The 26,756-nt window shown below is 37.1% G+C and overlaps 1 protein-coding gene across 7 annotated transcripts in view; it reads right to left on the bottom strand.

The window, feature by feature from the left end:
- Positions 1-26,756, bottom strand: part of LOC139968781 (synaptotagmin-7-like) — an 89,464-nt gene that overhangs the window by 60,799 nt on the left and 1,909 nt on the right. For 6 of the 7 annotated variants that reach the window (XM_071973159.1, XM_071973183.1, XM_071973201.1 and 3 more), the window contains exon 2: positions 24,464-24,598. In XM_071973159.1, the coding sequence (XP_071829260.1) occupies positions 24,464-24,512 (49 nt within the window). In that variant the 5' untranslated portion in view covers positions 24,513-24,598. Of the gene's footprint in view, positions 1-12,732; positions 12,915-24,463; positions 24,599-26,756 lie in introns of those variants that run through there. The other variant, XM_071973179.1, reaches the window with a different exon arrangement.

Below are 26,756 nucleotides of genomic sequence, written 5' to 3'. Positions count from 1 at the left end.
ATCCCTGTAAGATATAGGACCTACAAGTGTCTACAATACACACATACCTTAAATGTGCATACTGTACATGAAAATTGTTCATAACATTCAAAGTACATCTAGCCTGTTCAGCACTCAGATTAGGGGTCGGGCATTGCACAGGTGTAGGGCACTGCCCGTGTACCAGGTGCCACTGCTCGAGTGATGGGCACTGCTCGGGTGTCAGGCACTGCTCAAGGGTAGGGCACTATGCAGGAGTGGGGCACTGCGCAGGAATTGGGCACTGCTCAGGTGTCGGGCACTGCACAGGGGTTGGGCACCACACAGGGGTTGGGCACTATAGCATGAGGTTAGGCAGGCTGACCTGTAATTCCTAACAATGGTCAGGTCTTTTAATACAGGACCAGGTTTAAAGTGGCCATGACACAAAAATTTCAAAGTCCTATATTTTTGGGATCCATCATAGGATGTTCTCTAGAACATGTATCAACCAATCTGCCAGTTTAAAACTTGATTTTTCAAGTCGAAAATTGAGAATGAATTTACCCTTTTCGGCGTTTGAAACTTTGTTTACTCGAAAATTTTCCGATTCACATGACGTCATGTGACGTCACGTTTTGAACACATTTGTTGTCGCGGCTTACGATCCTCCGAACATACCATTCACGTACACAGTAGACAAGTACACATACCACTAAACAAAACACCCATCACAAGAGCGCTTTCAAATCAAAATTTCCTGTAAAATGGCGGATCCAGAACCAATTGCAGCAACCGAAGTTCAAAGTGATAATGGTTCTTCACCAGGCAGTGAAATTGGGCTATAATTAGAGTGCCCTTTCTCATATTCGAAGCAGAGAGTGAAGGCGATGATCATTCCAATATTGCACCGAACGTTGAGGGTGGAGCGGAGGTGTTAGAACCGTATCAGTTCGAGCCTGTTAAACGAGCCGAAATTGAAGCTCCACAAATATCGAAGAAGAAATCAGTTCGAAACCATTGCAAGGAACATACAATGTGGTAAGAATTTATTAACGAAGCATTTAAAAACAAAATCCAGTCCATTTTGTGCATGTGTTGTTGGAATTCGCGGAACACCCTTAACCGTATTGTGCGTTGTGTTACGGTAACTTACAACCCATATGTAGAGTGTGTAGTACTAGTAGGGTTGGTTGCATACTGAAAGTTTGGCTCGGGGATGTAAGTTGCATTATGCAGCCATGCTAGGTAGGCATGTGTGTTATTTCATACTCATTATTACTTGGCTAGTACTTTGGCCTGGAGTTTTGCAAATCAATTTTCTGAAACAAAAGAATGTTTCATGATACATGGAAGGTGTAAAATGAATCACAACAAATGTAACCATAACTGTACATTGTATGCCTGCTTGTTATTGTGGACATCATGGGCCAACATTAATACATTTTGAACTTTCATAAATTTTTTCCCAGGCAGTACAGATACATAGCCTACGGTCAACAGGTTCAATGATACTTGGGGTTCCTAGCAAGACACGTCAGGGTTGTGCTACCATCATGTGCAGTCCAAATTCAGAAGTGATTTTCCAGCCAATGGTCATTAGACTGGATTCAAGTTGCCAGGAGAAAACTCATTGTATAGGAAGACTTGGTTGAGAAATTCCTCCAGAAACAACTTTTCTAAACTACGATTGTGTTGGATTATCAATCCGTCAGGGTTCCCTCAGTGTTGATATATTGAAATTCAAGACTTTTAATTCAGGATGAAAAGGTTATTTTCCAAACCCAACATCAACAATGAAAGAAAAGGCATGTTTTGAAGCATTTGGACACAAGTATTGGTGTGACCGTGATGTCATATAATATGTGCATAAGGGAACGGGCATTGACCTTTTTAGGGGCATTTACCTCCCAGACGTTTGATTCGTACCTTTAATCTGGAAGCCAAAATATCCATATCACCAATGATATTTGACAGAAAAGTCATAATAAAGACCAATGGAGGCAGCAGAACTCTTGAATGTTTAGACTTTGTTTCTTCAGCAGCAGTTGGTTTGTTTTGTAGTCTTTCTTCAAAAACTCAGCAGTACACCCTGTTAATGGTCTTTGATTGTTTTAATGCGTGTGATGCTGTGTTTCACATTGCCCATCAGTGTTGTACGTGTCGTCGTGCTTGGGTAACATTTTTGCATGTGAGTTACTTCGTGCATTGTTTCTTGGTTTAAATAACCCTTTATTGTATTTGCTTCTGGATTATTCTAATTAATTTGTCACAACAACGATTGATAGCGATGGACATGCAACTGCTTTGTAGGCTTAAAGCAAAAAAATTCATGTAAGTTGTTTTCTTTTAACCTCCTTTGATGTCACAAATTACATTAGTGTAATTTAAGAATGATAATGTTTATGAAAAGTACAGTTTTACTTTTATGTCATATAATACAATGATTGTTGTTAATGTAATTTCAGATTGTCCAGAATGACTGTCTAGAACTGATATTGAATAAATTTTGTTCAATGATTTAACACTTGAACTATGTTGTGTGAATTTTTGGCTCTGTGACTTTAAAATAAATCGCTTTGAGATTTAATTAAACACCCTTTGGAATAAAATCTTTTTACCTACCTATTTTGACCCATCCCCATTACCCCCACTACCTCCACAACATAAAAAATGGTTTTCCTGGAATAGGAATAAGAAATTATTGCTATAACTAACTGATCCAGCATATTCCAGAAATAAATTGGGGCACTGAGATTTGTTCACAAGAAGATGTAACCCATCGCTTCTGAAGCTAACCTCATAGCTTATTAGTATACAATAGAGCAATGAAGGGGGTGTTAATTTAGATGATACAGTAAAATCTCTTCGTCTATATTGCGACTTCAGTGTAGTAACGCTAATACTATAGTACTACTAGTGCTTGGCGCGCTACCTCCTAAGGATCGCCACTTGCCCCATTGGAGGTTTCCTGTTCCCCGATCTGGTCTTCAGAGTAGTTTTTTGTGGATTACTTGACAGAAGAATGACTCTTTTATGTCGAACCGTTAAAGTCCATTTGTTTTATTTCATAACAAAAAGGAGGGATCGTAGTATGCTTCCGTGAAGTGTTCGCTTCATTCAGAGCTGCATACTGGCTAGGCCCAGTGAAATCGGCGCTGGTGTTGTGAACTAACTGGGTCATAATCGCCGTGTTTTTTTCGTCCTTCAGCCATGGATGAAGGCTAATTGCATGGGTAATGATATTTATGCAGCCCCCAACAACACAACGGACCGGCATTTCTCTCGGATAGTTTACAACAGTTGTAAAACAAACTTGAAATTTCTAACGATATAGCGTAATACAGTGGTTGTTCTCTCAGTGTAAATGTGCGTGTATATGGAACGGTATGATCGTCGCGCATCCGATACATGCCTGGGCTTTGCACTTGTGTTCCTAACATGACGTCATCATTGTCTTGTTGTGAAATCGCATTCTCAGATATCTATTTTCGAATGCGAATATTAAAACGTTAATTACTAATTAGTCCTTGAGGTTTTCAAGGTGTTGAGGATAGTTTTGAACATAGATTTTTTCATAGATTCAGAGGAAGTTACTCTCGATGAGTTGGATTTTTCGTGTCATGGCCTCTTTAAGGCTGGCAGATAGTTTAACTACTAAAAGTAAGATTACTTTACAGGAAGAAGAGATATAGGTTCTGTTCTCTCTTCAATCCAGCCGATCAGTTCTGCTAAAGCAATGACTCATAAAGTAAGAGGAAAAACTGCATGTGGTACTAGCTCCTGTATATTCACTGCTTAAAATCCTGACCAATCAACACTCGAACCTCTGTGTGATCTAGCTGTGACCAATTATGGGGTCGACTCTCGACTCCTTACATTGTGCCTGGCTAAAGTAACCATGTATTACCTCCCATATACTGTACATGTACAGGCGATAACCTTCCTACCCTAAATCTGTACAATGCTTCTATTTAAGCTCAATGGAAGGTGGCCTCTAAATGTAGCTTACCTAATAATCTATCAAAGAACCCGGCCATTTTCACTACACTACCATGGACTGCTCTATGTGCATGTGAGGCTATAACCTACAGTACCTACCCTAAATCTAGATACATTGCTTCTACGAGCTCAACGGAGGGTGGTCTCTAAATGTAGCTTACGTAATAACCTATCAAAGAACCCGGCCATTTTCACTACACTACCATGGACACCTGTATGTGCAAGTGAGGCTGTAACCTACAGTATACTACCTACCCAATGTAGATACACTGCTTCTACAAGCTCAACGGAAGGTGGCCTCTAAATGTAGCTTACCTAATAACCTATCAAAGAACCCGGCCAGTTTGGCTACACTACCATGGACACCTATACGTGCACGTGTTCACTTTTACCTTACTGTATATGCTAACGTTTGGGGCCAATATAATGTTGATAATCGTTAAAAATGGATATTTAAATTCATCACAAACGAATGGATGGCAAGACATAATACTTTGCTGTGATACAGTTTAATGGATAAAATATTCTACATACTGCATAATGCAAGGCATATGCAGTTGTCCAAGTAGGTGTGGGTATATGAATTTCAGTAAGGATCACACAAGGCTCTACTACCTGCAATTATTATTACACTAACGCCAATCAGTTAAGCACATGTTCTAAGTCTCAACAGGTATGTCAGCATACAGTATATAGTACTGTGCATGTTCAAAGTTTCATACACAATATGTTAATTAGCACAGACCCCGTTCCGTAATGGTCGTCAGCATTCCCCCCTACCTCCCCCATCCCCCCGCCCCCCCAAAAAATGTATATGCTAGAGTATAGTTAGGTACTAAATGGTCATCTATGCTCCAGTGATACGGTATAATGGATAAAATATTCTACATACTGCATAAAGCAAGGCATATGCAGTAGTCCAAGTAGGTGTGGGTATATGAATTTCAGCAAGGATCACACAAGGCTCTACTACCTGCAATTATTATTACACTAAAGCCGATCAGTAACACACATGTTCTAAGTCTCAACAGGTATGTCAGCATACAGTATATAGTACTGTGCATGTTCAAAGTTTCATACCCTCCTTGAACACAATATGTCAATTAGCAGACCTCTTTCCCCAATGGTCGTCAGCATTCTCCCCCTACCACCCCCACCCTCCCCCCCAAAAAAAATATAGATATATATATGCTAGAGTAGAGTCAGGTAGTAAATGGTCAGCTATGCTCAAATTCAACAAGGACTTTATCACTCTAAATAGTAATTTAATATCCATCCTGGTCATCATAATTAATAACTCAGGGAGTAAGTTTGGAGGATCAAATTGCTAGGAATTCACTTTTTTTTGTAAAACTTTAGCATTCTTAAGTGGGCGTAGAAGCGAACACGTAACTAGAATACATGAAGGAAAAGGACGAAGCATGTATACACGGGAGAGAACCCCTCTATCCGAGTACAGAGCGGGAAGGGAGGAACAAGGCTACGAGATACGTCCCAAGTGAAACTCCCGACACTTAGGAGGCGCACGAGTAGCGAAACCCATGGAGAAACATGAAAATATGTACAAATATATGAAGGTTCAAACAAGAAACAACAACAACGTAATCGAACTGCCTAACCGCCTAGTATTGGATAGGAGTTCGCGGGTTACAAGATACGTTACAAGGAGAAACACTTCCGACATATGGAAGCAACGTAACTAAAACATATATGCATCGAAAAACTTGTAAAAAGGACGAAACATGTATATAAGGGAGAGAACCCCCTAACCGCGAACCAGCGGAGGGGGGAACAAGGCTACGAGGTACACCCCAAGTCATGAGACTCAGGGAGCGCACGTAGCAACAACTGGAGGAAACATGAAAATATACAACAATATATGAAATCAAGGATACTCCCGTCTTAACATGAAAAACAACGAAACGAGCCGACTATCTCGACTAGTTAGGAGATATCGGAACGTGGCTACAACTACGCTACAAAAGTGAAAACCCACACTGAAAGCGTAAAAATTAACGGAGTACATGAAAGCAAAACATCTTATGCCTTAAGAAAAGCTAAAACACATGTACATACGGAAAAACATGCCTATATCCGCGTAAACAAGGCGGTATAGGCAACGCTACAAATTACGCTACAAAGGGGAAAACCCACACAAAAGCGTAAGAAGTAACGAAGGTACATGAAACAAGCAAAACATCTTATTTTTTGAAAGTAAGAAAAGCTGAAACATGTACATACGAAAATATATGCCTATCCGCGTAAACAAGGCGGTATAGGCAACGAACGAAGTAGTCTCGCAGAGCTACTACCTGTTACCCTAAAAACGTTACGTAAGAAAAAACGAACGCATGGGCGAGAGTGTACACTAAAAACAGCCCCCAAAAACACCCTTCCCTACAAGAAAAGGATACTTATCAGGCTGGAAAAGATCCTTGGAAGTGCAGAAGTCCTGATAGGAAACTTCTAGAGTATAAATCCAAGGTAATCCGGGCGAATTTCGCGAAAATTTTTCTAACTCCGAAAAACACATTGAGACACTTTGTGGGTAGAAAAATGAAGGAAGGCCATTAGGGCCAATGAGGGTGTACAGTGTTAAAAGATTACCAGTGCATTCTAGACACGGTAGAATGCGGTGCATAGGTTGTGGGGAGACAGGTAAGTGGGGAACGAAGTAAATTCACTTTTTTTTGTAAAACTTTAGCATTCTTAAGTTTGAGTCCAATAATGATGGACCCTCAATTCTCTTTAAAATATCTGATCCAAACAAAGTCAGAATTTCAGAAATTTTATTGTAATTGAGACATTTTTGGGTGTCATCTCTTAGAATGGAAGCATCTCACAAATTATGTGCACATCCTACTGACAGACTATGCATGTCGGTAGGTAATGTTAATGTATGGCACTTCCTGTTAAATAAGATATGATCTCATACAGTTCAGAAGACTACTTTTAGACTGAAAACACTTCCAGGAATTAACAGTGCAAGATGTGTGTTATGCACATATGCAATGATTCAACACTAGTTATACAAACAAGGTTTTCACAGGTTCTTACCTACTTTCATTTCCTTATGTCATTCATTCATTTATTTGTTTCTTCACAATATAAATACAGAGAAGTTAACTAAGTGACAAAACATATCAACAACAGGGAAAATTGTGAAAGGAAGCACTCCAAAAAATCCAGAGGGCTTGTCTAGTAGAGCGCTCCCACAAGTAAATACAGTAGAGAGAACAATACAAGAAAACAGTAACCCCTTATCCACCCACACACCAACCCAACACGTATAACCCACCCACCCCACCCCGACCCCCACAATACATTAATATACACATGTATGCATACATAAACGAATATAAATACACACACGAATGCATATATGTATACACATATACACATACACCCATGTATAAACATGTATGCTTAATTTTACTCATTAAAAATGTGGCGCTTAATTGGTATTTTTCATTTGTCCAAAGCATTGATCATGTCCAAGGGTGACATAAACAGTGCAATACCTGGTATGACTTACTACCTTCAATGAAGTGATCAGACTTTCCACATGTGGCAGTTTTGGGCGTACTGTAGAGCTCTAATCTATATGGTGGATTTGCCATATTTCTTTGTGCATTTGCAAAGTTCGTAACTCCTTTCATATACTGTACAGTATAAGTTAGAGAACTTTCCCACAATTTTGCAATATCCAGGCATTATTCAGGAGCTCTTTAATACTATAAGGTGATAAGATGTGTACCAGTATTTCTGGTTTCAGTTCTGGTTTCTTGGATAGTTATCGGTCGATATGACCTTGGGTCAAAATAAAAATCGTTCATGAACAGGATTCAATATTGCTCTCGACATTGCACAGGTTCCCAATAAACTGTGCACAGTTAAAACCTGGATTATACCTGGGACCAGTGGCGGAGCGCCGATACAGTCAGGGGTGCGGATCCCCCCCCCCCCGACGAACTCAAATGGACTGCTGGCCCCCTTTTCAGCTTTTTACCACTTTTTACTTATTCGCGAATGTTGACTTTTTTATTGCACTCTCATCTACCTTTTGACATTTGTCACATTTTGTTGGCGATGACACCTATTAATTCTTCGTTTATCTGCAAATTAGCAAAGCCCGGTAAGGGTAATTTCCGGCGATCTAGGGAGTATCTTTACTCAAAAAATTTCTGTACACTCCGCGCCAACCTGCGGTGGCGCTCCGCTTAGATAGTGATGAAAACGCCCCTACAGACCATTCTCGACCCCCCCTGACCAATACCCCTAGCTCCGCCACTGCCTGGGACACATCAGAATATGCTGTTACCTGGATCATCACCAAGATAAAAACACATCTGTGTAATCAAGTCTCTCATATGTTTTAGAACAATGACAAAAGCCAAAAATGTCTAGGTGCTTCTAAACACTGTAAAGGTAGTCTCGTTATTGTCTTTGTTAATGTCTTTGTTAATGTCCTCGTTAAGAGACGTTGCAGATGTATTGTTTTACTAGTCAGCTTTATGCATTCATATTTTTTTCCATCTCATTTATTCAAGAGTATTATATACATGGTCACACTACACAATTTTGATTAACTTTATTGTTATGTCAGCTCAATGTTACAAAGGAATTATTAATATTTATCATGCGAAAAATGTTTCCAAATTAAGTATTTTTCCCTCTCCTTTTAAAAATATATATAAATCCATATAAATACATGTATACATAAATACATAGATATATATGCACAAATATGTGTACATTCACACCTACTTATAGGCCTATACACATACATACATAATGTTTATGCATTAAATTTGCTCTGATCTGGTGATACTGTACCCCATTGTAACACAAACAGATTTATAAAACAGATATTCAGAAAACGTTTTATCTATATATTGCTCAAATTTGACCGCACAAACCACAACTGCTGTACATACTTGAATTTATACTGTAGGTCAGATATTTGGGATTGGAAGGCCAAGAATTAGTAAACAATGTAGACCCAACAAATGGAAATCTTTTCGTTACAACTTTACTAGATCCCTTATAAACCACTGTAGTCCTCTTTTTTCTAATATATATTTATTGATTTGAGAGGTGGGGGTGGGGGGAAGTGGGCACGTGTTGGTGACTGTGGATGGATCTAAGTGTTCTTTTTTTCTTGTCTTGTTCTCTCTGTCTATTTATGGGATCGTTCCACTAGATAAACCCCTTGGTATTTTTGGAATGCTTCCTTTCACAATTTTTCCTTGTTATTTATATATTTTGCCATTTATTTCACTTTTCTGTAATTAAATCATGAAGAAACCAATAAATGAATTGAATTGAATATTAAGCTATGTAATTATGAGCTAAACTTTTGCAAAAATGCAGCTTTAAATAGCAATTAATTAAACAAAAAATGATTGCATCATGCTCGATCAGAATATCAAATCTCAATTTTGATATAACTCCATAAAAGTGTAATCATTGTTTCCCACAAAATTACACCAAATATTTTGATAGGTTTCTTAATGGATCAGGAAGTACCCAATGACTAAGGCAGTCAAGGCAAAGAACAGACTAGCAATTCTAAATAGTACCAGTACATGTATTAGTTGCGCCCCTGTACAGTGTGGTGTTATAAACTTAACCGGGTTGGCAGGATATCGTCGACACCATTGTAGTGTAAGTAACTATATATGAGTAGGGATCAAAGCGATTACCATTGAGATTCATATTGATTTCTTCATAATTTTGAATTCATTTTTCTTGTTAAAAATTGGATCAGCAACATGGACACTAATGCACATGTGTTTTTATTGCTTGTTAATGTTACACAGGATATAACTAAGTGCTAGGGATCACAAGTTCAATTTGAGATTAAAAGTAATATACAAGCGTATGAAATATCATCTCACAATTACAGACATCAATCCTCCTTAATTCTGTTCATTAAATGAAGATTTAACAGCAGTTGACACTTATCACATCGATATTAATCAGAAGTCGAAAATGCAATTTGAAAATTGAAAAAAAAAAAAAAAAATTCTACTTTCACTTCAAAATTGAACCCACACTTAACTAGGCGAACTAATGACTTACAATATGATTAGATTTGAGCACTTTTAAAGTAATTAAGACCAACTCAAATTTAGCTTCTTTTTAGAAAGTCATAATCCGTCTTGGTTCTGCAGCCTTATTAAGTCCACTGAAATATGTAACATTCAGTACAGACACTGTGCTACTTGTATGTACAGCATTGTAGGCGCCAATAACATCATGGATTGCGCATCTGAATCTGTTAACAAGGTTTATGATGGCTATAATGCTGAAAAGTGCAGGTAGAAGATTGTGCTGAAAGGCATTATCTACTTATGGTTCAACAGTTACATCACGATATCGATTAACACATCCAAACTGGTCTTTCCTGCTTGCAGACACAATACATGTAGTTTCTACACTATACTGTACACGAGTATATTAAGATGTATATATTCAGTTCAGAGGTCATTATATTTCTATTTAGTTCCTACGTTACATCGTCATTGTGGCATTTGTACGTGTACATGGTTTCTACCGAACATGAGCTCATGAAGCAAACCAGTATGGTTTCATACTGTACATGTTAGCATTTTAGTGATGACCAAAACCTGTTTTGCATTTTTTTTCAAAATTTGAATAATTCATTTTTCAACTTTAAAAATAGAGGCTAAAAAACATGGCTTCTAGGTACCTGTAATGCACAAATTTGTACTGTATTGGCTTCTATTTACTCTTCCCACGATATTCACTTTTACAATACTTATAAAGTGAGAGTATTCTCTTGAATCAAATCTCTCTCAGAATTCATTCTAACAAATAATGCATATTCATCAAAACATTGAACAATGACTATTTCCATGTTCTCTAACATCACATTTTTTTGTTAATGGGGATCCGTCAGCCATGCCCAAAATCAACAGAGGGTGCTTTTATAATCGGTCACATCTACTTCTAGAGAAATCTCTTGAATCAAGTCTCTCTCACTTCATTGCATCATTAGTACAATGATTATTCATCAAACCATTGAACAATGACTTTTTCCATGTTCTCTAACATCACATTTGTTTGTTAATGGGAATCCGTCAGCCATGCCCAAAATCAACAGAGGGTTCTGTTATAATCGTTCATATCTAGTTCGGTGAATTAACTAGACATACTATGATCTATGACTGCAGATCATATATCACCATGGGTGGATCACTAATTAGACAACTATGGCTGTAATTAGTGAAGATCTTTTGAACCATATTTTACAAGTTTCATGTCGAGCAGGTTTATGCCCTTAACTTGCGTCACATAAAGCATGTTTTTCGTTCAGAGAAACTGTACAAGTGGAACCCTGAGTTGACTAGTCACTAGCCGAGCGTGTCATTACATATTAGTTTATCCTGAAGGCATGTTAGCAGCTTTCAGTGCTTTCCACTACATGGTGTTACTTTAATTTGGATATATCATAAGACAGTGCAAATCAAGCACATTAGGACCCATTTAACAGCTCACCCTCTTTTGAAACTCTTTCGTGCCACATTGCAGTCTGTTCCTAATGCTTCATAACATATAGTGAGGTATTAGTACCAGTTTGTTAAAAAATGAATGAGTTTGACATAATTGAGCGTACACAGTATTAACTGGATTTGTCTTTGTAGGCCTGCGTGTGAGGGATTGTTGCATTGCTCTTAAACTGGTCGTATCAGTGGCAGAGCGTCCATACAGTCAGAGGGGACGGATGCCCCCCCCCCCCCGATGGACTCAAATGGACTGCTGGCGCCCTTTTCAGCTTTTTACCACTTTTTACTTATTCGTGACTATTGACTTTTTTATTGCACTCTCAAATACCTATTGACATTTGGCACATTTTGTTGGTGTAATTTTCTGACAAAATGGCGATGACACCTATTTATTCTTCGTTTATCTGCAAATTAGCAAGGCCCGGAAAGGGTCATTTCCGGCGATCTAGGGAGTATCTTTACTCAAAAAATTTCTGTACGCTCCGCGCCAACCTGTGGTGGCGCCCCGCTTAGATAGTGTCGAAAACGCCCCTACAGACCATTCTCTCCCCCTCTGACCAATACCCCTAGCTCCGCCACTGAGTCATATATGTAGCAATCATATGTAAACTATCTACAATTGTCACCCCACAGGCCCAGTGTTCAACCTAGAAATTCAGCATTGTGTTCCCAATGTTTGTTTACGATGTGATCTCTGTTTTTACAGGTATAGGCTTGATCATGAATATAGAGCAGGTCCAAGGTACAGTTTTGTATTATTTTGCAATGAATCTTACTAATGGTCTAACCCATGGATACAGACTACTGCAGCCATCACCCAGTTGGGACAATTTTTTTTTATTTACTGTAGTGTCATGTCCAGCTTCAGAGCACTTGTATTGTCAGTACAAGCGGTACATTATGAAATCAAGATTCTACCAGATCAAGGTTAGGAACTGTTTGTACTGTCAAATACCACTGCTTTGAGAGCATGATATTGGAGTACAGTTTAGAGAGGTACTAGCATCAGGAAATTGTCTGCTACAGCCTCGTAAATGTTATATACTGTACTGTATATGTGATGGTACATTCCTACGTATGGCAATCATCACACAGAGCTGTACAATTTTAAGGCAGGTAGAGGCTCTTATCCTGTACTACAAGATAGTGTTACCTACGCACAACATTGCCCAGACAACTGTTCCACAGCTACAGTAAGTACAGTAGTTCTAGATATTTACAAATATTCTAAGTAACTTACCTGTCACAACATGCTCCATGGTATGTTACGTTGTGGTGTCAATACATACTGGCTTTTGAGGTTGGTGACTATTTGCTTTTATTCCCATAAATTGATCACATTTAGAGTCCAACCAGCATTATAAAACCGGTACAAGTTATCCAAATAGACTATGACTACAGGTCTATGGTATGCATCTCTCTTATATCATGTTTACTCTGCAAAACCAATGCTGCATGCCGTTGTTTTTACGGCGATATGGACTTTGTGACAAAGTTCACAGGATAAAAGTGCAACAGGGTTGATTCTAAATATTTGCACACCCATCCTTATTCACCCACAGAGAAATCAAATAAAGATCCTGTTACACTTCCAGATCTATATTTGAATACCCATGTCAACGGAATCATCTGAACCAAGGGGAGGGGGGGGGGCAATTTTTTCTATTGATGCACTTTCATGTTCCGCTTCAAAGCACTTGTACAGTAGTAGGACAGGAAGGGCAGTAATAATGAATATCCTGAATAAGTCACATAAAGGTTAGAAACTGTTCATACTGGCAGGACGAGTGCTCTGAAGCATGATCTGGAAGAACAGTATAGAGTGGTATTAGCATTAGATATCATATCAAGTTTAGAAACTGCTCATACTGCCAATGCTAGTGCTTTGAAGCATCATCAAGAATGACAGTATAGAGTGGTTTAAGCATATATGGAACTGTTCATACTATCAGTAGGAGTGCTTTGAAGCTTGATTTGGAAGGACAGTATAGAGTGGTACTAGAATTAGAATCAGATAAAGGCAGTTCTGCTAACATTGTCAGTACAAGTGCTTTGAAGCATGATCTGGAAGGACTATGCAGTAGAGTGGTATCAGCATTAGAATCAGATAAAGATTAGGAACTGTTCATACTGTCAGTAGGAGTGCTTTGAAGCATGATCTAGAAGGACAGTATAGAGTGGTTTTAGCATTAGAATCAGATACAGATTAGGAACTGTTCATACTGGCAGGACGAGTGCTTTGAAGCATGATCAGGGAGGACAGTATAGGGTTGTATTAGCATTAGAATCAGATAAAGGTTAGGAACTGTTCATACTGGCAGGACGAGTGCTTTGAAGTATGATCTGGAAGAACAGTATAGAGTGGTATTAGCATTAGAGACTTAGAGTCAGATACAGATTAGGAACTGTTCATACTGGCAGGACGAGTGCTTTGAAGCATGATCTGGACAGACAGTATAGAGTGGTATTAGCATTATAATCAGATAAAGGCAGTTCTGTTCATACTGTCAGTAGCCCTGGGTGCTTTGAAGCATGATATGGGACACCAATATAACTTGTGGTATTGACATTAGAAAATTGTCCCAACTGGCTGATGTCGTAATAGAGTTAAAGTGCAATGATGACACTAAAACAACTATCTCAGTAGTCAGAGATCGCAAGAGTACACATGTTGACTTTCTCAACTCCTTAATTACATCACTTTGCAGTCATCCATTCACTATACTGTACATTCTCATTACAAAGCAGGGAGTTTGTTATCCAAGTTAACTATGACCTTATCAAAACATGGAAATACATGTTCAAGGTTATCAATAAATGCTAGAAATATGTTAGAAATACAAATAATGGTCACTCACATGTGGTCAATTTTCAATATAATACATTTTCATGCCAATGCTCCTGGCAGATTGCAAGTTCAGTCTAATTCCAAATTCCTCAATTTGTGAAAAATATATCCGAGGGTCAGAATCGCAAGGAAACTGACTTTTAAAAGGAAAAAACATATTGGAGCCTAAATTTAATTTGGAGGCAGCAGTACTGATAATCTTTACAGATGATGGGAGATGAGAGGAATGGGAATTCACATTTCGATTCACAGGGGAGATGGATAAATGGCGACGAAGACAAGCAAAACTGTGTTTGTGATTACAAGAACTAAAAAATGTCACTTTGGCGTTGGAAGGAAAATCATTATCCCTGAATGAATTTAAACTCATGGGATCATGAGACCTTTATATCCATCCGATGAATCAAAGAGGTTAGTTGTTCAAGAAAATGCAACCTTCACAAAGTCTAAAACATGAGATGCATGGGTATTTATAAAGAGAAAGCTTGTGGTTGTAAAATCCAAAGAGATATTTACAATTACTGACATGTTATAGTTTTAATGTATTTAATGTATAAGTTAGGGATATTTGACAGAACATAGAATTTAAATAACTTTTATATACTTGAATTATTTTGTAGAACTCATAGATTCATTGAGATGGGTGTAATTAGTATAACATGCACATTTGCTTACAATAAATGCACTTAATAAATTGGGAGGGGGGGGGGGGTCAGTGATGTAGAAACTGCTATCTATCAAGGTACCACATACATGTTTAAAGCATCGCTGCTAAACTTAATCTCTACCCACCCTCCCCCTAGCTCCCACCCTCCATTGTCCTGTAAATGAACCAGTTCAATCAAGCCTTACATCATAGTTGGGTCAAAGCCTAAACCAAGAAAAAAGAAAATAAAAAGCATATATATTGGCATTTTGGAGGAAATGAAAACAGTACAGTAAGCAAAACCTCAAGCTGGACACGTAAACAATAAAACCTTAGTGATTGAAGTTAAGCTTGTGATTAAAGTAAAGTACTCCCCAGGGTGAGAGGAAGGGGAGAGGGGTGGGATAAATGGAGGGATAAGTAGAAAGAGAGGAATCAGCCATTACTTCATTATAAGTTACATACTCTTTGGTGCCTTCAATCCCTTGACATTCCCCCCCCCCCCTCCTTGCAGTCTACGTAACTGTCACTATCTTACCAGTGATCTTTAATAAATGTTTTCAAAATAAAATAAACTGTTAGCAAACTGCTTATCCACTAGAGAGCCTGTGTATGAAAATGTGTAAAAGTAAGTTGGCCTGACGTTTCAATCCTAGCAGGATCTTCTTCAAAAGCTAAATGACAAGTAACAGTAACAGAAGTGACAAAAATCACCATGCTCATTGACCTGTCTGTATTCTGTGCGTGTTTCTGTCCCTTCTGTTACTGTTACTTGTCATTTAGCCTTTGAAGAAGATCCTGTTAGGATCGAAATGTCGGGCCAACTTACTTTTACACAAATATGTTTTATTTGAATTACAAATCTTACTCAGTATGAATACAGTATTGGTTTGTCATTGCCTACAGGACTACAAATCATAACAAGTTAAAAATTGCAACAAAAAAAGAAAGATTCCATCACCTCACAAAAGTAGTATATATATAAGTTATCTGTGAGGAACTGACATTGTCGTCCCACGCTAAAAGAGACGGGATAAAATGCATCAACTTTTAAAGGAATAGGAAATGAACTTAGGTGTGACTGTAATAACCAAAGGGACGCCGTCGAATAGCAACCCCAAAATTAGCGATCGCACCATTTCCTATCGGAAAGTCACCGAGGAATTAAAAGAAAATTTAGCTGATAGCTAACCTCCCACATCTGATGACAATCTGCACAATGTTATGGTAGGGTTGATATTCATGCCTTACTCCACACGGCCATCTCCTACTCACTCAACCATGGAGAATCTGATTAAGGGGGTAAGGGTCTATTATAACTGACATGTTAACTCTGCCACAATTGCTATGAAAATGTGTAACAAGCAAGTTAAATGAGTACTGTAAGAATAACCCCGTGCTTCAGAGGAAATATACTTTTGACCAATGAATGAGGAATCTATTCTAAGCATCAGTTATGAAGGTTGTCAGAGGCTTCAGAGGTTGTTAGAGGCTGTTAGAATCTGTTAAAGGCTGTCAGAGGCTGTTAGAATCTGTTAAAGGCTGTCAGAGGCTGTTAGAATCTGTTAAAGGCTGTCAGAGGCTGTTAGAATCTAAACATTAAAGGCTGGCAGAGGCTGTCAGAGGCTGTTAGAGGCTGTTAGAATCTGTTAAAGGCTGTCAGAGGCTGTTAGAGTCTGTTAGAGGCTGAGCCCAGGGTCATATCCTTCTAGCATTTATAATTAGCTTTTAACCTACAAGTTTCCACTAGTGCTTCAGATAGTCCATTTAACTGGTCAAAATTGTGTATAAATGTGAAATATATATGCTCTACGCTAGCAGGTTTATATATAAGATTGCTAGAGAGAGAGATCATCAAAGGCTGACTGTGGTATAGATCTAATAATAATATAAACACTTAATTAGATTGACGAGCTCATATCTGGCATGATACTATCATGGTTTGTAGTTCAATTATGCAGAGTCAGTCTTGAATCACACAGCGCAGTCAATCTGTAAAGTGAGACCCAGGGTTGTTTGACAAAAATGCAGTAGATCTGCACGTATATTGTACAATAATAAATGGCATTAAAAATGTGCCTTGCACATTGTACAGTAACTACACGATCAGCAACTTGCTATTTTAAGTGCTACTACCATTTTGAATTGACTTAAATTTGACAGAAGCTAATGAAATACAAAGACTTCCAGGAAAGCAAAGAGCACTAGGTTGGGAGGGATTGGAGCTGGGTAGGTGGGGAGAAGAACGGGGGGGGGAATGGGGTTACCACATGGCCAGGATGGCGTTTGTCAGTCATGATGAAGATTCGGTTCATGAAGAGTGCAATCCATTACCCCAATTTGAGATTGGATGCACCAGGAGTCACCAGACTAATGTTCAGTGGATTAGAAATTGTTCCTTACAATGACACCACGCTTGCTAAAAATCATGGAACTGAAAAAGTTTTGGTGTCTCCCCCCCCTTACTCTGCTTGGTGACAAGTCACACTGCACCAGTGATGAATTTAACTTCAGCTAGCTCAATGCAAACAATAGCTTTAAACTACTAGTTAAACTATTCTAGTTTAAAGTTTGAAAACTGAATATTATTCAGGATTCTTAATTATATAAAGCCATTATTTTAGCCAAATTTTCAGAGTACTTTATGTATGTAAATTAATAATGAAAAACAGGCTGTGATATATCTCAAACGATGGAAAAGACATGAAGAACAAAAATTTTGGTCGAGAATGGGATTTGAGCCAGTTACTCAAGGTTACAGGCCATGCCCTCTACCAACTGAGCTTTCCAGCCCTTATTAGTTGGTGGCCAGATTCCTATGTTATTGTATAGCCAATTCTTTTCTGGGGGCGCTGCAGTCAGAAGCCACAGTACTATGCAAACATGAGTAACCAGGGAGGGGCCCTGTATCTTTTAACACATTCCACTCAGAAGCATGTGATAGGGAGGAATTTCAAGCAAATTTTCTTTATGTGTTATATACTATAATGTACGTATTATATACATAAAATATATATATATATTATATATAAAATATATATATATATATATATTCATATATATATATAATGTACTATATGCATAAATGAATTTTAAAGTTATCCTTTTTTAACCTTAACCTCTTTCAAGTGTTCAAATTGTTCATACTGTAACTAAAGGATAACCAATAATGTTTAGTATTAATATAATATTAATAAAACTGGATATATTGACTTGAATGATTTGAGCTCACAACATGACCACTCTTGCTCAACAATGTCTATTTGAGTAAACTTATCCATGCTAACCTTCTTAACACTGCATGCACACAGTTAACAGACTGGTCACCACTGGTCAATATCATCCTTCTCATTTCTACCACCTGAATTGTCTGGAAGTACTTTCTCTTGAGCCGACTTTGTTACGAATCTTATCAAATCTTGTTCTTGGATCACCATGAAGACATACCTTTTCTGGTGTTTACCTATCCTTAGTAGTTGGGAGAGTGCGTGCATGTATTCGAGAAGACAGGTGAGGCACTAAGCAAGGTCAATATCACTTGGTCAGAGGTGACACCAACAAGTTTCAAAAACAAACACAAAAGTATAGATTTACAACAGCCTGTCTCACACAGTTCTATAGAGATGGCTACTATACTTCATCAGAACACTCAGTTACAGTTATATGTTCTGCAGTCATTTCTGCCGACATTTCTGCAACCAGTAACGAAAGCTCTTGGAAGAGCTCCTCTTCCAAAGCTTTCAGCCGTAGATTTTTACTGCCCCCTCCCCCACCCTCCCCCTCCGCTCACCTCCCTCCCCCACCCCGCCAACCCCTCTAACCTTGACTGCATCACGATCTAGTACTGTAGTTAACAAACTGTAGGAGTTCATAATTGATCATAATATACAGTACAGCAGTTCTGTATCTGAGCTTGATTCAACTTATTCCCATGGATAATCCCATAATAGTCTCCAATCTAACTTTGATGCGGTTATCGGAAACTGACACATAAATATCCAAAACTTGTTAAAATTCATGAAAACAAGGGACAACCTCTCTTAACAGGTGCATACAACTGTACATCTCTTCTGGATCAAGTGAATAAAGAAAACCATCCAATTTAAACCTAATATCTTCCTTGGTTATTTCTTTCTTTCTTTCCTTTCCTTTATTCTTTTCTCCCTTTTTTCTCTCTTTCTTCTTCTTCTTTTGATTTCAGGTGCTAAAATAGGGTAGACAACCAATACTCTGAGGATATTACCTTATTCTTAGTCATGAGGGAGGCTTATTTTTCAGCTCTTAATATTTAATTTTCACAGCCAAGGAGTTAAATACAACACAAAACTCTATCAAAGTCAGTTACGAAGAGATCTGTCAACTCTGTCAAAGTTGAAAATGCCTGGAAAGTTTCACAAATTTTACATTTATCATATTCGAGTAAACTGAGAGTCTGATAATGAAAATAAGAACAAAACTTGCTCACTGTCTTCAACAATTATTGTTTACAGGGCGACAAAAGGGGCAATTGGAAGCTTTTTGTGCATATGTGATGAATGAATGGGCTAGGGGAGGGGGGTGGGGTGGGGTAGGGCATATCTTGGTCATGACTTAGATTATGTTAATCAAGGGCTCAGAAAGTTGAAACTTTAGCATTACAGTGACTCAATTGAGTTCAAAGTCAATGGAAGCTTTTGGTATATAAGGGTGAGTGAATGGACAAGGGGGGGGAGGGGGGCAGATTTGGTTAATTACAAGTTAATGCTAATCAAGTGCGCAGAAAGTTGAAAACTGGAAAACAATTTTTGTCCACTTAATGCAAACATAAAAATATATATAAGGGAAAAGAGAAAAGAAATCGTTAAGGTAAACATTGTAACATTTCTAAATTTTTAAAGTTTAGCAGAATTATACACTGTCCAGTTGAAAATTTGGATGTATCTGTAGTCACTTTTTGATATTGTATGTAGTTTTTCTGCAATTTTAACAAGTGAGTATATATATATATATACTTTAAAATATGATTGGAACTAAGTACCCTTCTTGCTAGTTATATATGTTTCATTTCTTTGTGTGTTCACCAAAGAATGGAGTTATTGAAAATCTTGAAAGCTTACCCGTACCCAGTTTTTATATAACTTGACTTTTATTCACCTGAAGTACCACGGTCATGTGAAAATCAATGACATGTTTCTTAATTTTCTTTAGACATTTTTTTTTCTGTTTTCTTCATTTTTAAATTGTCTTTTGCAGGAAAATAATCTGTTTGGCATCTGGCACTTAAATTGGTTTCAATCAATTGTGCAGAAGTGTACGCATATTAATTTATTGCCTGGCAAGATTATATGTACAGGGAGGTGTCAATGGTAGCGTCTCTCTATAATGTATCCCATTATGAATGCAAAATGTGTGAGTAAAATAGTCATATCTTTGCCAATTCAAAAAAATTATAATCTGAAATCCTGACACTCTAAGATGACGTTGTGTGAAGGTAGTTTACCATATTTCATCAATATCACACAGGATGGGAAAAATATTTATTAGATATAACGATGGTGACTTTTTTTTTTTTTTTTAAATATTTGGTTGTACAGAGTTAGAATGTAAATTTACTATATCTAAACCACGATGTCAAACGTTTAATTTCATGACTCATTAATTTTTTTTTTTTTATTTGATTTCAATTGTCACTACTCACAGCTGTACCACAGGTTGGCTCTTTAAGGAACAATTACAATATATGCAATTGGCTCTCTAAGTGAAAAAGAAAATATTTCCACAAATTATTACAAAAGCTTATTACCCGGTGTACCAAGTCTGTAAAGTCAAGCATCACGTGAAGGGTCAATATGAAGGGATGCGCAGAGGTGTGTTCATTCACAGGAGCAGTGGGGGGGAATAGCAGAGGGCATGCCACAGTGAACAATTACACACACACACACACACAGATCCGACGGAGGGTGGATCAGGTAGTGACTCTGTTGATAGCGTTCATTAATCTCCAATTATTCTGTCTTTTTTCCGCTCTTCTGGGTATAACATATGGGATTAATTTACCGTAACTACGAGAGTGTTTCGCATTATGTCTGCACTGAAATGATGTGTGTTGTAATGATGTGTGTTGTTAAATAAGCCTATTAAAAACAACTGCAGGTGACTACAGCTGAAATATGCATTTGTGAAATAGGAAGGGATATTGCCTAATTTCTTGATGAAGACACCGGTTTCATTTGAAGAGGTGCAATAATTTGAATAATATACAGTACTAGGAGTGATACGATCTATATTACATACAAGTTTGTGTATGCTAGTCTTAATATCAAGAACATTCTATCTTTTGATCCCCCCCCGCCCCACTTTTCATCTTTTTTTTTTCTAATTTTAATTTCTTTACCACTGAAAGGAAAACAATATGTTATTAGAACTGTATGTAGACGAAAATGATATACAACACAAGTCATTTAGAAATGAAGGGGAAAAATACACTCATTTTTGAGGGGATTTTTTTTTTTTTGGATGACAACTCCAGTGTTTAAAATGTCAGTAATGACCACGACATGCATTTTGTTCAAATTACATAAAAATTGAAGGGTGCTGTTTTCTCCACAGGGTTACAACTTGCAGCTTAGTTGTAAAGCTGATTTTTGCAAACCGTTTGTTTAACGGATGATTCTACAAATCCTTGGCCTATTCAAAATAAACCTCAATCCACCAAGATGTTTTCACAGATTGGATAATTAAAAAACAATCATAATAAAATGTATGTATATAGCGGTTTACATTAAAGAATATTTCAAAGCACTTACACGGGACTATAGTCAAATATTAAGATGTACATTTATATATATTAGATACACACAAAGTAATAAAAGGAATAAAAATAGGCAAAGCAAAATCAGAAAATAATTAAATAAATCAGTATCAATCAATATATCGATATCGATCCAGAACTTACTGTACATGCTCACGGTGGGATTAATCACATGCCACTTGCAAAGTTTCCAAAGCTTATACTGACATTGGACTCGCCAAGTTCATCAAGTGTAACAATATATAACTGTTACTTTGGGATATTCCCTTGTCAAACAATGTGTCACTTATAGTTCAAAATACCCAATAACAATACCCTTCTCCCTTACTATTACGATATCCATGGTTGGTTTGAAAGGAAACTTAATTTTGACTGGCTAAACCCTAGATGTCTTCAGAGGCTTTAGTAGATAGATCACAGTGGGTACAATGGTCTGTGGGTACAATTTTTCGATGACATTGGACTTGCCAAGTTCATCAAGTGTAACAATATAACTGTAACTTTGGGATATTCCCTTGTGAAACAATGGGTCACTTATAGTTCAAAAACCCCATAACAATACCCTTCTCCCTTACTAACTATATCCATGGTTGTATTGAATGGAAGCTTGATTTTTGACTGGCTAAACCCTAGATGTCTTCGGAGGCTGTAGTAGATAGATCACAGTAGGTACAATGGTCTGTGGGTACAAGTTTTTACTGACATTGGACTTGCCAAGTTCATCAAGTGTAACAATATAACTGTAACTTTGGGATATTCCTTTGTCAAACAATGTGTCACTTATAGTTCAAAATACCCAATAACAATACTCTTCTCCCTTACTAACGATATCCATGGTTGGTTTGAATGGAAGCTTGATTTTTGACTGGCTAAACCCTAGATGTCTTCAGAGGCTGTAGTAGATAGATCACAGTGGGTACAATGGTCTGTGGGTACAATTTTTCGATGACATTGGACTTGCCAAGTTCATCAAGTGTAACAATATAACTGTAACTTTGGGATATTCCCTTGTGAAACAATGGGTCACTTATAGTTCAAAATACCCAATAACAATACCCTTCTCCCTTACTAGCGATATCCATGGTTGGTTTGAAAGGAAGCTTAATTTTGACTGGCTAGAACCCTAGATGTCTTCGGAGGCTGTAGTAGATAGATCACAGTGGGTACAATGGTCTGTGATGTTTTGTCCATGTATATTATGTTGTAGTGACAAAAGGTGGTGAAACCTTGCATGTTTTGCTTCTTAAAATTTGTTGAATACTTTCTTGATATCCCACAATATCTTCCAAATTGAATAACCAGTATTCTTTTGTCACTGATCAGGGGAGCTTTTTTATTGTGGTAAGCAACGTACTCCATCCCAAACATACAGTAAGAAGAGGATGGCGAGTTTACTCCTGCTTTATGGACATAGTATGTATAGATTGTTACCAAAAAAAGTTAACCACATAAACAAATAATTGACCTTTACATAATTGAACTTTGCAATCATTCACCATAATTTCACTAATTGATAATTTTGTTCCTTCACAACATGATGGCAACCAGCTATTACATTATTGACATGAAATGTACTTTACATATTTTTTTTTTCTGGCCACCAAATTTTAATTGGATAAGTAAAGCAATTAATTAAAACAATGGTGGTCAGTATGATCAATAGAGAGATTTTTGTTGGTGAAATGACAGTACAATGTACATTCACGTTCATAAAGAATTATCAAAGGAAAATGCCAATGGTTGACATCTAAATCATGAATAATGACAATGTTGCAAATTATGCAGACTTTAATTTACCCATACAAATATTACACAATTTATGTTAATGCTACATAATCTGGCAACTTAGTAACGATAAAAATTTGATCTAATTCTAGGTGGGGCTTTCAATGTAAGCCACACCAAATAGGTACAGTAGGGTCTGGCTTGTTTAAATATCAAGCCTGCGATTGCTACCAACTGCCTTCAAGAAATGAAACAACATTGAGATGTGGAATCTTCCGAGTATAATGAAAAAACCAGATTAACACATTAATTGAAGATTTAACTGTATAATACTGTAGTTCATTAATATGCCATGACAAATTTGCAGAGTAATTTATATAATTGAAATTTGTTTGAAAACTTTCGAAATTGGAAATGTTGAAAAGTTAAGGATAGTTTCGAGCAATTTTGATAAAGGTCAAAACTTATGATAAGAGATAATAGACAATCTAAGGAAACGATCAGTAGGAAGTTGAAAGTAGAGCTGTTAGGAAAACTGGAATGTGCAATTGGTAAAATAGCTAGAGATAAATATGCTTGGAAAATCTGTTGTAAATGTTAGAAATATTCAACCCCATAGAGCACTGCACAGTATAATATTTATTTACTTTGTGATCCATTGAACAAAAGAAACCATGCTACATAAACAGACAGACAGATATAGAACAGATTTGTTTTGTTTGATTTTAATTCAGAAATTGATCAAATATACCTAAAAATAAGATAGCTAAAGCATCTAATCCAACTAGAAAATCTTCAAATAAAATCACATCAATAAAATCAAGTATCATCTAATTTGTTGGTGAAATACTTTTTCTGGAATTGAAGATAATCAGTAGGTAACAACTTAAGATCCCTTTCCCTCCAAAAACATCTTTTTTATATAATTTTATTGCAAAATGGAAACAATTAGAAAAACTTACCCATAGTTAATTGCCCAGTTGGTGACTCTTCAGCCAGCACATCGACCATTGCTTGTGACCAAATTCCTTCATCAAACTTTAGACTTTACAGTAATATCAGCAGGCCTTCCTCACACAACCAGGCTGTAACATTAACTGTAGGAGATACAACCAGCAAGTTGCATTTTAACAGAACCACTTTACCATGAAGGACAGAAGCGCAGAGGGCAGTATGACACTGTGCACAATACCTCGAATAATGTCACACTGGTCCACAAGTGTCATACAGTACCAGCAACACCTCTAAGGAACTGCCTGACACACTTGTGGTTAAAGTAAAAAGCCTGTGATTGGCATGTTCAATATGACCAACCAGCATAAGAGATAAGTCCTACTGTATGGGTAGAAGCATGGAGGTCTGTTTTTACCTCCATGGTAGAAGGAACAGATTAGAATGTCCATAAAATGAATGGTTGCATGCAGATTTATACCAGCATTTTGAAATTACTGAAGACAATATGTTGGGAAGTTTGTTGTCTTGTGATTCTTAACTGGTAATAATGGGGGGGGGGGGGGGGGCTTTTGATACAAACGATATTTTTGTGCTGAACAATACTATGATAATGGAAATATCATGCCATCTTTTAGAATTATACTCTTTAAGAACTTGTTTAATTACAGAGCAGCCCTTTTTGTACAGAATGGCTCCTTAGATCCTTTACTTGTAGCTTTTTGATGTTTTAGAATTTTTACTCTTTAAGAACTTGTTTTATTTACAGAGCAGCCACATTTTGTAAACTGGTAAAGACAGCTTCTTAGATCCTTTGTTGTAGACTTCTTGATAATTCTGATAACTTTTGTAACGCTTTTAATGTTTCATTATTAACTTAATCTCATAAACTTTTATATGTCTTAACCTGTATTTAGATGTTCTGTATATTGTTATATTTTATCCTATTTATGAATTTCTCTGTAAATTTATACTGGAATGAAGAAATGAAATGAAATGAAACCAAAAAACATGAAAATGAAAGGAAAGACAAGATATTCTGAAACCACCAGTATAGATTCTTTGTAGCTTTAGAAATCCTTGTACCAGTGAACCTGCAAATGTCGAATGATTAACTTTTATTTCTTGAATAACAAGTCCAGTGTAGTCCTTGGAGTTTTATATCTCTCAAAGGTGTTTCTATCAAACACAGGTAAAAGGTATTACATTTCTTATATATATATATATACCACATGCATTTGAAATTTTAAAGTAACGTGAATGAAAAACGGCCCAATGTGGGTATATATTGCAGAATCGATAAGTAACAGTTTATCAACATGACAAATAACTGGAACCAGTCAATCTGTCACTTTCAAATGTACAGTACAGCAGTTCTGACAAGCACAATGAAAGTTATACAAGTAAATTGGATCTCTTGGCTGAATATTTTAAACCAAAAATAATCCAGAAACGTTGGTAAACTTTTCATACTGAGATCTATGCTAAAATGGATATTAGTTTCATAACTTGCAATATACACTTTTAGTATTTCTATGAAAGTAAAGAAAGAAATATTATTTTGAGATGCATCTAATTGCATCCTCTTCATAATTTGGGGAAACCCTCACGTACACATGTTGTCATGGTAACAACAGCTAAACAAATGAAGCATTCTGCGCTGCAATGTGGTATCATCAAGTAATACTTCCTTTTGCATCACTTAACAGTCCCAATTAATGCAATTTTTTAAAGACTTTTTCTGGTTGTCTCTCGGGCAACCAGGTCTTAAATTTTGGTTTTTCTAAACAGCACACTTGGCTGTTGGAAAACCAAAAGGTAGCAAAATAACAGAGAATGACCAATATGAGCAATGTATGTAGGAGAGATGTGTATAAGATAAGTTACTAGAACACCAGCTTTGGGTCAGTCAATCTCCCATACAGGTGGAATATACATATCAATAACTTAGCACAACCCCCTGCGCAACATGAAGGCTGCTTGAAACCATGTTATCTTTAAAGGCTATGCAATTACCACTTGTTGGGCACATTTTCCTACTGCGATGACCTAAACGGTTTACTACCGATTTTCGTGGTTCAAGCTGTATTTGACATACTTTTGTTTCCTCTTAAATTATTAAAGTTTCTTTGCCCGAAAAGTATTGGCCCAATAGGACTTGGGGGGGGGGGGGGGGGAGTCAAAGAAATACACTTCGGAAAGTTTGAGTTCAAACACGCCAATGAAAATGCACGGTAAATTCTACGCCACATCGCTCTTTTGAAAAGCCCTCCTTTTTACCAAAAACAATTTCCATTAACAAGC

This window comes from Apostichopus japonicus, chromosome 1 (assembly GCF_037975245.1).
Source record: "Apostichopus japonicus isolate 1M-3 chromosome 1, ASM3797524v1, whole genome shotgun sequence".
In the NCBI taxonomy this organism is placed as follows: domain Eukaryota; kingdom Metazoa; phylum Echinodermata; class Holothuroidea; order Aspidochirotida; family Stichopodidae; genus Apostichopus; species Apostichopus japonicus.
Note: the sequence above shows the minus strand (reverse complement) of the source record. Positions and strands in the feature narration are given on the sequence as shown.